The 13112-nt window shown below is 46.5% G+C and overlaps 1 protein-coding gene across 1 annotated transcript in view; it reads left to right on the top strand.

Moving 5' to 3' along the window:
- PRPH2 (peripherin 2) overlaps positions 1–9407 on the top strand; it is a 13612-nt gene extending 4205 nt beyond the window's left edge. Inside the window, exons 2-3 of the mRNA XM_011354637.1 lie at positions 6017–6263; positions 9158–9407. Of these exons, the coding sequence (XP_011352939.1) occupies positions 6017–6263; positions 9158–9370 (460 nt within the window). The 3' untranslated portion in view covers positions 9371–9407. The remainder of the gene's footprint in view (positions 1–6016; positions 6264–9157) is intronic.
- Positions 9408–13112: the final 3705 nt, after the last annotated feature.

Raw genomic sequence — 13112 nt, 5'->3', positions numbered from 1 at the left:
GCACAAAACCCCTCCTGGCGGCGGAGTGGAGGGTTGTAAATTTTTTAGGTGTTGTTATCTCTATTTTATAGATGAGAAATCCGAACCTCAGAGAAGTTAAGGAACATGCTTAACACTTCACAGCAGGAAAAGGGGTTAGATTTTTTAAAAGCTAGCTTTATTGAGGTATAATTCACATACCATACAACTCACCCATTTAAAGTGGGCAATTCGATGGTTTCTGGTATATTCACAGAGTTGTGCAATGATTACTACAGTCAATTTTAGAACATTTTCATCACTTTGCAGAGAAACCTCAAAGGCTTTAGCTTTAGCATTCGCTCTCCAGCTTCTCATGACCACGCCCTAAGAAACCACCAATTCACTTTCTGTCTCTACAGCCTTCCCTGTTCTAGACATCTCATTTGAATAGAATCATATAATATTTGTTATTTAGTATTTGGGTTTTTTCACTTAGCATATCTTCAGAGTTCATCCATGTTGCAGTACGTGTCACGTCAGAACTTCTTCTTTTTTTTTTTTTAGGATTGAATAACCCTATTGTGCGGAGTGCCAGGTTTTAATTCTGCCCCTTCCACTCTACTGCGTCCGCTTCCCAGTGATGTTTAAGGGCACCTTGTCCACATTCGCTGGTAAACGAATCTTTGTTTTCTGACTGGCTGTAACCTCTAAATCTCCAGACTCTTTTGGGAGGCAAGGTAGAGGCAGTGCCTCATCATCCTCTCTCTTTCTGTCCTTCTCTGTCTTGTTCTTCACTTTCTCCTCTAGAGGAACAGTGTAAGGTGTGGAAGGTGTGGGCAGAGGGTGTAGGCTCAAAACACATCTGTGGATTATGATTGGATTTCAGCACTTCCGTGCCAGGGTCTCAGATCATCACGAGGTGGCCCCACAGAAACCAGAAACAGGCTCCCTGTGGCCTGTGGGAAATGAACGGGTGTGTGTGGCTGTGCTCTAACCTCTTGTGCCTGTGTTTACCTTCTCACTCACCCCCTGGTCTGGTGGTCCTGGGGGCAGGTTGGTATTTATATAAATAAGCATTTTGTCTTTTTTATATCATCAAAGCAAATCCTGGGCATTGTTTCCCTTTACTTATAAATGCTTTAGGAGGCATTTCTAACAGATGAGGAGGGTTTATTTGTTATTTTGCCTTTTTGTTTTTGTTTAGCATAAACACAGTATCCCAACGAAATCAACATTAATATCGTCTAATACCCAGTAAGTGTTCAATAATCTCTGATAGCCTCAAAATTTCTTTTCCAGTTGGTTTGTTCAAATCAGGATCCAAACGGAGCCCACGCTTTGCCCTTGGTTTCTTGGTCTCCCAAGTCTTTTTCCTCCATGTGTTATCTTTTTTGCGCTGTGCATGTCTTGGAGAAACTGGGCCATTTATCCTGCAGAATTCCCCGCATTCTGGAGTTGCAGCCAAGTGGTGTCATCTAACTTGTTCTTCTATCCTCTGTATTTCCCTGTGAGCCAGCAGCTAGGGCTGAGGTGTGACTGGGTTCAGGTTCAGTTTGGACAAGAACATCTCCTAGGGAGCTGCTCTGGGCATCTCACTGCATCACATCAGGAGGGACATGAGGCCTTTGGCCTGCTAACGTCAGTTCCCTCAATGTTTCTTCCTGTTTTTAGGATGAGCAGAGCTTCAGTGTTTCGGGGTATAAGGCAGAACATAAAGGAGCTCAAATGCCTCAGAAACCAGGAACTGTCAGCCAGGAAGGCCTGACTTGGGGCCCTCAGATTGAGGGAGAATTTGGCACCAAACTCTTTCACTTTACCATCCTTCCAGGGACCCCAGAGGCTGTAGGCACCTGCTCACTCTTCCTGAACAGTTTATAGACATCTCAAGAAGTCTAGACCTTAGCTAGAAGCTCCCTGAGGACAGGGCTGTGTCTCCCTCTTCTTAAGTCCTCCCTCACCACTGCAGGAGTTTAAATCCAGTGACTACTTTAGAAAGAAATCTTCAGGCCTTTTGAGCCATGCTTCTCTTGCTCAGGCCTGCTTCCACTTCTGAAAGTGTACTTGCCTTTCTAATAAAACTTTTATTTTCTATTGTAAAAAAAAAAAAAAAAAGATAAAAAGATAAAACAAGAAATCTTCAAAGAAATACTAATACTGCACTCGCTGTATACCAAGTGCTCTGTGTATATTATCTTATTTAATCTCCACCACATTCCTGTCAGGAAATTATACTGTTATTTCTCAGATGAGAAAACTGAGGCTCACAGAGGCCAAGCACATCGCCAAGGCTACAGAGGTGCTGTGTAGCTAGCATTCAGTTGGGGACTGACTCACACTATCAGTTATACTCCTGCCTCCCTCCTCTCCCCTGCCTTGCTCATTTACATATGGCTTTCTTTATTAATTTATTGATTCACTGGCTAAATTATGTTGATTTTGCTAGGAAAACTCTGACATGATGATTTTCCTGAGTCATATGTGGCTTGGGCATGGGAGAGAGGGCTAAAACACAGGACTTGTTTTAATCAAGACCCTTACAAGCCCTAGTGAGCCTTGAGCAGAGTGAGATTTGTAGCCTGGGAAATACTCTTGTTATAAATAGCCAGCTCACCACCTAAGGAGCTCTCCTCTGCCTGGCTTTGTCTTAAGAGGGTGAGTGGGGCCTTAATCTGTGGTTGGAACCAGGGCAAACACTGAGTAAACAAGATGATGCTTCTGGGGGGAGGGAGGGCTTGTTCTAGAGGTGTAACCTCAAGAGGTACCAGTCTGGAGCCAAGGGAAGCCCCAACTTCCAACAAAGCAGGACTGCCTCCCCCATGCTGACCTGGGCCCTGTCCTGAGGGAATTCCTTGTCTGAGGAGGGAGACAGCCCTGCCCTTTGACCAGTAGGGTGGCTTCTCCACTGGGGGAGGCTGACCCAAGGTGAGTTGGGGAGATGGTAGCTGCCCAGACCAGACCCTAGACTGAAGGCTGTTCAGAGCCTCTGCTGGCCTCTGTCCACACAACTGCAGGCCAGGCCCTCATTTCAGGTACCTACATAGTATGTACGAGGCAGGTCTGCAGGTTTTACGCCAGCTTAGGGACCCCTGGAAAGTGAGTAAGGGGAGATGATGATAGACAGGAAAGAGTTGCTGGCACAGGAACAGGGGAGGGAACTCATACTTTCCTAGGAAGTTTAACTAGAAAAGCCAACAGGCAGGGAATATCTAAGAGACACTGAGGAAATTTTGAAGGTAGGAGAAACCAACTGTTGTGGGCCGCTTCCTGTGTGGCTTTGGGTGAGGCCTCGCCCTGCTCTGGGCCCCGCTTCCTGCTCTGCAGAACAATCTAGTGGTTTACAAGGTCTCACCCAGATGGCCTTAAGTGAGGAGGAGCCTACATTCTCTGAGGGCCTGGGTCAAGTGCATTCCTTGCATTGTCTCATTTAAACCTCTCCAGAGTCCTGAGGGGGGTATGTGGTTATTCTTAATTCACATAGGTCCAGGGAGATGAATTGAATGCAGATCATAAATGTGAGATCTGCTCACAAATGAAGATTTGGGATACTCTCTCCATAAGAACATTAGGAATGGCCCAGCTGGGATATTGTGCTGGTGAGAATGGGCTCAAGGGACAGTCCACAGGTCAGGAAGAGGGATGAACAGCATTTGAGTTTGGAGACCCTTAGTCTTGAGGTGGTTGTGTTGGGGTTGTCCTGGGTTGCAAGACTACTGTCTGCTCACTCGTGCTGGGGCAGCTAGCCCCTCAAGAAGGGGGTGGTTTGCACTCATGGTGCAGTCAGTAAGGCTCCAGCAAAAACTTCAGTAGCAGCCACCTCTGTCAGTCAACAAATGTCTGAGAGTCCCCACCGCGGCGGTAGTGAGCCCTGTTCTCACAGAAGGCGCTCACAGCTTCTCCACAGTTGTCAGAGCCCATGCCACAGCTTGTAAGTGACTGCTCCCCAGAACGTGGTGTGGTGTGCTCCTTTGTCACAGCCGCTCCCTGAGAGCATGCAGAGCTCCCAGGAAGGCTCTCACTCTGAACCCCGCCCCTCCTGGCCCATCAGCCCTCGCTTACTAAGCACTTACTGTATATCCGGCACTCTTCTAAGCCTTTTTACGTATATTCCTTCATATGACCCTCATGACAACCCTATTTTACAGATGAGGAAGCTGAGGCCCAGAGAGGTTATGGGACTTGTCCAGAAGGATAAACTGGTAGTAAATCCAGGCAGTCCTACTCTTACCCCCTGTGCACTCAGGGCCACCTGTTTCTTGAGCAGCGGGTCCTGTCCATGAAGTGGAGGTCAGGGACTGCAGGGAGTGTAGAAATATGGTCACCATAACCCAGACAAGGATTGTTCTGGAACCAAGGAGACCACATTGTGCAGAGCCTTCCTAAAGTCTTAGTCATATTGGACAGCAAAGGACAATTCACTGAAAAGCCACCACAAATAGGTTCTTTCTTTAAATATATATATAGTTTCAAAGTTTATTAAGTAAAAATATGGAATGCTTCATGAATTTGCATGTCATGAATTTGCATGTCATGGCCTCTTTGTTCAGGGGCCATGCAATTCTTCTCTGCAGGAATGCCTCTCCTGGGAATTTACCCTCTAGATAGATTCACAGTATGTCAGATGATCCACATTCATATTGGTATTAACAGGAGACTGGGAAACCCCACTGGTCCACTGTAGGGAAGTGGACAGCACCCCATGGACCAACTGCACCATGGGGGTACCATGCAGCTCACTGAAAACCTGAGAATACTTCCTATTGACCAATATAAAAAAATATTTAAGATATTGCTAAGGGTGAAAAAGAACAGTTCAAGACAGTACGTATATAATGCTGCCATTTGGGTTTAAAAAAAAAAAATGAAAGAAAAAGAAAACCAGGAAGAGTAATTACGTTTGCAGGGTCTGTGCTTGCTTGTCCATGCATGAAGGTTCTTTGGATGGATGGACAGAGCTGGCCACAGTGGCGGGACTCGGAGTCCAGGGACAAGAATGAGTGGGAGACCTTTTTTGTATTAAGCGGATTTTATTTAGAAGCTGAAAGTGGACAACTCTTTTTAGAATATAGTTATCATTTCAGTGAACATTGCTGAAAACAATTTCTATTTTAAACAATTACGAGCTTTTTATTCTTGTGTTATAAAAGTTTGCTGCTCTAATGGAATGCATTGTTCAAACGCAAGTTAAAAAAAAACACCTTTTTACTCAACATGCATATAGTCAAGTGGGCAAATCTTAAGTGTGCAGCTTGATGGATTTTGACACATAAAGATGCCTGGGTCGCCTAGCTTAGGTCAAGTAGAACATACTCAGCCTGCCTGATGCGGGTGGCAGGGGAGGGGCGGGGACCTTTCACTGTGAAGATGTCTGTCCCTTTTGCATTCTGCACCCACATAAATGTATGGTGTGCTCTAACCAACGCTATACATTAATATAGAAATGCAAAAGTTACGTGGGCTGCATCCTTTTAGGTGAGCAAGGAGCTCCCACCTGGCTAGGGGCAGAGTTCACTGTGGAAGGTAAACTGCCTGTCTCATCCCCCGCCCCTGCAAAGGCCCTGGGTAAGAGTGAGCCTTCGGGAAACATCTATTGAACAGAAGTGATCTGGCCAGAGGAGGCCTTGGTCCCCAGTGACGTGAAAGGGGGAGATTAGGTTGGAGCAGGGGCTGGGAGCTGAAGGCCGTTGGTCATGATTGCCAGGCAGAGCCTTGTCCCATGGTCACTGCCTGTCCGACTAGCAGAACTCACTGCATGCCAGGACCTGGTAGCACACTGAGAGGCTGGATGACCTCTAGATTCCCCGTTTACTTGCTTCTTTTTATCATCTGTTTAAACCCTTTAGAACATAAGCTCCAGGAAGGCAGGGGCATTGGCTCTCCAGGGTTACTGCACTGTCTCCAGTGCCTAGAACAGTGGCTGGCACATAGTAACTGCGCAGCAAGTATTTATTGAAAAAGCGAATAAATGAATATCCTAGCTTTTCAGAAGTAGGGGATGGGAGGAAATAAGATCTGGAGGGTAGTCGGAGACGCCCCTCTCAAGCTGTTTCTCCTCCAGTCGCATCAAGAGCAACGTGGATGGGCGGTACCTGGTGGATGGCGTCCCATTCAGCTGCTGCAACCCCAACTCGCCGCGGCCCTGCATCCAGTACCAGCTCACCAACAACTCAGCGCACTACAGCTACGACCACCAGACGGAGGAGCTGAACCTGTGGGCGCGTGGCTGCAGGGCGGCCCTGCTGCGCTACTACAGCAGCCTCATGAATTCCATGGGTGCCGCTGTGCTCCTTGTCTGGCTCTTAGAGGTAGGTAGGCCCCAGGCCAACAGGGCGGGACATGGAAGCCGCCTGCTCCGTTCAGAGTTAATGGGGGCGGGGGGAGGGGCAGGAGCCAGGCCTGGCGTGCATGCTTCTCTCCTCCAAACCAACCCTCCGCTCAGCTGTGGGTCAGGCGGACCTGGACTTGAACCTGAGCATCTCCACTTTTGTTTATTTGTTTGCTTTTGTCTTATCACTTCAAAAAATAATTTGGGGTGAAATTTATGGGACATAAAATTAACCATTTTCAAGTGAACAATTCAGTGGCATTATTACATTCACAACGGTGTGCAGCTGCCACCCCTGTCTAGTTCCCAAACACTTCCATCACCTCCAGAAAAAACCTCACAGCCATTAAGCAGCCACTCCCCACTCCCCACTCCCCCTCCCCACATTCCCTGGCAGCCTCCAATCTATAGTCTGTCCTGTGGATTCATCTATTTTGGATGAATATAAATGAAATCATATAATAGGTGACCTTCTGTGTCTCTCTAGCTGCTTTCACTTTGCATGTTTTGGAGGTTTATCCGGTGCCTCCACTTTTTGAGTCAGTGGTCTTAGAAAGTTGTTTAACCTCTGTGTTATGTGGGGCTGATGACACTTAGCTTTGGAACCATTGGGAGGCAACAGGAGATAATATATATGGGTGAGCATTCAGTAAATGGGAGCTATTTGGATTCGTGTTTTTCTCCAGATGCTGGTCGCCATTTACCTGTTATTCCGATTATTTGTGGCTTTATCTTATCTCAGCTGTAAAGTTTAATTCCTCTCAGTACTACAGGGCTTGGAATGCAGCAAGTCCTCAGTGAATGTGCTGAATGAATTTACTGAGATTTTGCAAACCTACCTTGCACAGGGCACTGTTCTGGGTGCTGAACTAGAGCGCATGTTAGTGAGTGGTAGACCAAGGTGGCATAGAGGGCGACTCAGTGGCTTCTGCTTTGAGCTGAGAGCCGAAAATCCAGACTCCAAAATCCAAGTGTACAAAATCAGAAACATTAGGTGGAGAAACTTTTTCTAGCAGAGAAGATTCACTGAAAGTTTCCCTTAAGTAAGTCTCTTAGTGCTATGGAAATTCTCACGCAGCTATGCCCTTGGCTGAGATGCACCACTTCTAACTCACCACATCATACTAGAGGGACTGTACTCCCTGGGGGGTGGGGTGGAGGGGTGGGAAGGGAGGGCTTCTTTTAATGTTGAGACAAACACAAACGTATTCATGAAGATTTATTGGTCATTGACTCCTTGAGGCAGTCTTGGAATTGAGTGGGTAGAATTAGGAGAAACACTTACTGCTAGAAGGTTGGCAGGTCATGTCCCCGGAAGGGTAACAGAAGTCAGTTGGAAAATGGAGGTCTATTGGCTGCCTCTTAGTTTATACATCTCTCCAGGAATCTAGGTGCTGCATAAGATGAGAACCAGCTCACTGTGAATAGGGAGCTTGAATGCCCCTGACCTTTACTCGAGAACTGTAGTGGGCAGAGTTTCCTGATGGCCATGAGGGTGGCTGGGCTAAGATAGGATTCTGCCTTGAGTCTCATCCTCCTGGGCTTCACAATCCAGTTAAGAGATGACATCTAACTCATGAACCTAAGGGAGGACCATTAACAAGTGCAAAACTCATAGTGCAGCAGTGGGCCTCCCTCAGGAAAGCAGGACGGGATCACGGTGGGTGCCTGCACACCAGAAGGACTTCCAGGAGGAGGTGAGTCTTTCCACTGTAAAAATATCAAACTTTCAATTGACGATAACAAAAACCTAAAACCCTATTAGTGACCATTATCATCTACTACCATAATTATAAAATGCCCCCAGAGCATTCATTCAACAGATGTTTACTGAGGCCTTACCCACTACCCAGTGCTGTTTTAGGGGCTGGGATACTGGGTGAACAAGATGAGTCAGGGTCACCCTTGTCTTCAGGGGGCAGACATTCTTCATTAGCAGGCCTAGTCCTCTCATAGAGTTTGCTATACCAAAAAAAGAGCAGTAAAAGAGAGCAAACCAAGAATTTGTGTAGAAACAAGTGGCTAACACAATACATTACTAGGAAAGTGAAAACAATACTTACCATGCTGACTAATAACTGATTATAGCTGACATTTCTATGTGCACCAGGTGCCACTGAAGTGTCACAAATGCACGTGAGGCAGGTGACATTTTATCTGAAAATCCACGAGCCAGATAAGTAAATGGGTTTCCTTGTCACATGGCTGAGTGCCAGGGCTGGGGTTCGAACTCAGGTATTTTGGCACTAGAGTCTGTCCCAGTGACTGCTGGTGAAAATATCCAAACAAATCACTCACTCATCCCCACACTACTCAGGATAATGGTAATGGAAGTAGAGAAAACCACATGTCCTATGGTTTGCAGAAAATGTGGTCACTTTTTAATCGTGTCCAGAAAATAGTTACTGAACACCCAGTATGTGCCCAACAATGTGTTAGGAACTGGGACGGGGGACACAGGGAGAAGGAGCTCAGGACTAATGTCCCAGGAGAGGAGACCTAAGGAAGGGGAGGGAGAATGAGAAGCAGGGGTGCTCGCTGAGGGCTGAAGCTGGATTAACAGGTGAATGTGGAGGGGAACAAAGCTCTAGACAAAGAAAATAGTGAGTGGTAAAGACTGGGGAAGAGAAAGGTTGTGGTGTGTGGGATCTGAAGAAGCCCAGGGTGGTGGAAAGAGAGGTGAATAGGGTGGGAGATGAGGCTGGATGGAGGCAGGTATCCTGAGACGCAGGGCCAGGCTGGTGGGCAGGCCCTCACCAACCCAGACTCACCAGAGCCCACTTCACTTGACCGGCCAGTGGCTCCCATGGTTTCCTAACAGCCCCCACTCTCGGCTACTTCTCCCAGATCTCTAATTCTCCTCTCCCACACCAGGTGACCATCACAATTGGGCTGCGCTACCTGCACACGGCACTGGAAGGCGTTTCCAACCCTGAAGACCCTGAGTGTGAAAGTGAGGGCTGGCTCCTGGAAAAGAGCGTGCCGGAGACCTGGAAGTCCTTTCTGGAAAGCTTGAAAAAGCTGGGCAAGAGTAACCAGGTGGAAGCTGAGGGCGCAGAAGCAGGCCAGGCCCCAGAAGCTGGCTGATGGCCCTGGGGCCCCCTCCTCTCCTGAACACTGAGAATTAGTGGACTCTACAAAAGGCAGATAGATACAAAAGGCAGATTGTCCAATCTGAATCTTCAGATTCAAGGAGGGTGGCCATCTTACAGAGACTCTTCTTGATGGTAGGATTGAAAGTTTAGGGTCCCTAAAAGCATTTGGCTAACATTTGTGGAATGACTGACTCAAAATGCGAGTGAATGAGCACCCCCCCGAGGCCCATTGCCCTAGGACATGCCCTCACGGTGGACTCAGGTCTCTCAGTGAATAACTATACCCACAACCTGTCTCTCTCACAGCACCTGAATTTGGTTCCACTCTGAGGCTACTGGCCACTTGGTTGTTCCCCTTTGATGAGTTTGCCATTATGAGCTCCAAGTTGCTTCATTCTATATCCAAAGCGTCACTAGGTGCATAAGCACAGGAGTCTGAAAAAATGTACTGGCTATGTTGTCATTTATTTTTTAAATGCCAAGATTGACAAGTCAGCTATATTATTTGTTTAATGGGGGAAGGTGGGGAACAGTTATACTCTTCCAAGAGTAACGGATTCTCCAAAGCACTGAGGGCTCGAAGGAAGAATTCTTCAATCATGGGGCAAGAGAACTTAGGTAGAGAATTATTTCCCCCTAGTGAATGTGCAGTTAAAGGCCTGCGTTTGTGTCACATTCACATGCCCTCGCTTAGCCAGAAGTGAGCTATGGGCTGAGGAAGTCAAGTTGTTAGCATATTCCAGCAACATTCCCCCCCTAAAAGGACTGGGTGACCTCCTTTGACTCCTCTGTGGAAGCGCCGGTTAGATGGTTGCCCTTCTGTAGAAGAGGAGCAACGATCAGACAGGAGTCAATCCTTTGGAGACCAGGCCTCACCTCTTTGTGGGCCCAGGGATGCCCACACATGGCCGTGACAGCCCCCATGGGCGATACTAATTGTCTACAGTGGAGGGCAGAGTCCTCTGGGAGCTCCTTCCTGTTTCTTTCCCCAGATATCCATCCTTCAAGGCAATATTTCTGGATTGCCTCTGCATTAAAGAAGATTCTTCGAGACAGCCCTTCTTTCTGAGCTAGCAACTACAAGAGTTTTCAGTTCCTTCAGGAAAAAGAGAAAGGAAGCTTTTATAGTTGAAGGAGAGAATGATTTCACTGCTGTCCTGTTTTCAGTGTGGAGAAAATAAGACTTCTGGTGCTGCCTGGGGTATGTTCCGGGGCTCTAACTCTCCCAGGCTTAAGACCAGATCAAAGATGTTTGGACACTGTCAGACTTTGGTACCAGGTTTTATCTGACTTGAGTCAATCCTTGAGACCAAGGAATGATCCACATTGAAAATGCCGAGGGAGTCGGCCACCTCTGACAAGGGTCCTGGAGCCCTCTTCCCTCTCAAGAGTGCTGAGAACCATCATGAAAATGCTGCTCTAGGCCCAGATGTGTAACTATGCTGTTAACAGCTGTACAATAGACATTAAAAATTATACTGTATGAAAATCACTTTTGTGTATTGTATGAAAATGCCTGTCTTAGCCTATTCAAGTTTGTATCACAGGATCCCCAACTCTAACTAATAGTTTTTAACAAATGAAACCTGACACTGAAAGGAAGCGCTGTTAGCGATCAGGGTACCTTGTATTTCAACAGCATGGGAGTCACCTCTCTCCCTCTTGCTCTTATCTTCAAGAACAGTGAGTATTAGGCTATCTAAATAATCTCAATGTTTGCTAGTTTGGACCAGGCCGATGCAGGGCGAGCGACTGTAACAGGTCTTCTCAGGGAGCCAGGTGGTTGCCAGAGAAAGCTGGCCCATCTCTTTGGTCATCTACCAGTGCCCAGCAAGACTCTGGTACCAGGTCCTTCCTTGTGTCTAACCTCAGTCTTTCCTTGGGCCAGTGCAAATCATTTCACCCAAAGGACTCAGCCAGTTTTCAAAGTCCTGCCAGTCTAGCCCTGGGGTAGCATGAGAGATAAAGACAGTACCTTAGGTCTTTTATTTTTAAAACGCCATAGTGAAGAAACAGGGACTAGTTACTTATTCTGAACATAAAGCAAGATGGGTGTTCTAGAATTTGTGGCCTCAGCTCATGAATCCATACCCTCTTGCAACACTTTCAAGCCAGGACTGAGGCACCAGCAAATAAACCCTCAATAACCTCAATCAGGTTAATAAGATTAGGTGCTTGCGCTGCACACTGCCCTGCCCCTCCTCGCCCAGGGACCTGTAATGCTAGGCCAGCAGGTTTGCAGCTTAGCCAGGGACTGGGGGACCAAGATAATTAGGGCTTCTGACCTGCTATACTAGATGAAAAGATGGCTTCCAGTAGCAGTGCAGCATTCCTGCGTGTTAGTAACAGGAATGTGAAGGAATACGATGAAAACTCAGGGAGGGGATACCTTCCCAGTCCTCAGTAGACTTGACATTGGCTTTAAAGGAGGATACATCAGTCCTTAACTCCTGATGGCACTGTCTTGTCCTCCAGAGGATAAGTATAAACAGCAAAGTTAAAGAGAATGACGTATAAGGATGGTGATGAGTGGATTAAGCTATAAAGGACAACTCCTAGCTATTTACTCAAGAGGGATGAAAACAGGGCCACACAAAAACCTGTACATGAATGTTTATAGTGGCTTTATTCATAATCACCCCAAATCACCCAAATATCCTTCACCTGGTAACTGCCTAAGCATCACCCAGTGATGCAAACACAAGATAAAGGGAGCATGTGTTGCTATTTTGTGTAAATTCATCTGCTGTATCTGCACGATAAAATGACTCAGTAACCAAAAGGAACATGGATGACTCTCGAATGCATTAGTTTTCCTATTGAGAGAAGCCAGACTCAAAAAGCTACAAAAGGCCTATTTATATAACATTTTGGAAGTGGCCAAAAGAACAGAACAAGATTAGTGGTTGCCAGGGGTCAGGATGGGTAAGGCGACCATAAAACGGCATGAGAGAACTTCTTGGGGAGTGATGGAACTATTCTAGCTCTTGACTGTCCTGGTTGTTAACCAACTATATGCATTTGTCAAATGCATAAAACTGCCCACTAAAAAGGGTTAATTTATTTGTAAATTAAACGTCAAAAAACCTGACTTAAAGAAAATAAGAATAGGGACAGAGGAAGGGGTGTATCAGAGGGCTTTTTGAGTTCTGGAAGTGATGACATTAGGACTTGGGAAGGGAGGACTCCGGAAGCAGCATTAATGACCAGGAGACAGAAAGCACAATGGAAACCTTGCTTTTCCAGTTTGATGCTTTCCTTTCAGGAGGCTTTTTAAAAGCACAGCAGAGATCTTGTAGGCAATGCTTCCCCTGCAAACACAGGATGTGGTTCCCTTTCTACATGTGTCTCTCCCAAGTGGAAAGTGTCCAGGGAGGTGTAAGAACAAGGACCTGGAGATAACCAGGTGAGGATGAACAAGAAGGGTTTAAACCAGGAGATGTCTTGGAGCCCGGAAAGACTTCAGGTACCATTTCCCTAGTGATTTGAAGTGCATGATTCGGAAAGGTCACAAGCTGTCATAGCCAAGGCACATAAAATCTAATCAGCTGAAATGATGATCAAGCTTTCTTTGGGAAGGTCAAGATCGTTTGGCTAATGGCCATAATTGACACTAATAATATAAGCATCTTACATGTCAAGCTAATACAGATGTCCCACTTTATTTGTAAGCAAGGTGACATGGGGAATATCTCCATGGCATTTAAGCGTGTGAAAGAAAACAGAAAAAAAAT

This window comes from Pteropus vampyrus, unplaced genomic scaffold (assembly GCF_000151845.1).
Source record: "Pteropus vampyrus isolate Shadow unplaced genomic scaffold, Pvam_2.0 Scaffold18, whole genome shotgun sequence".
NCBI classification, from domain to species: Eukaryota; Metazoa; Chordata; class Mammalia; order Chiroptera; family Pteropodidae; genus Pteropus; species Pteropus vampyrus.
This window is presented reverse-complemented; position numbering and strand designations above follow the sequence as displayed.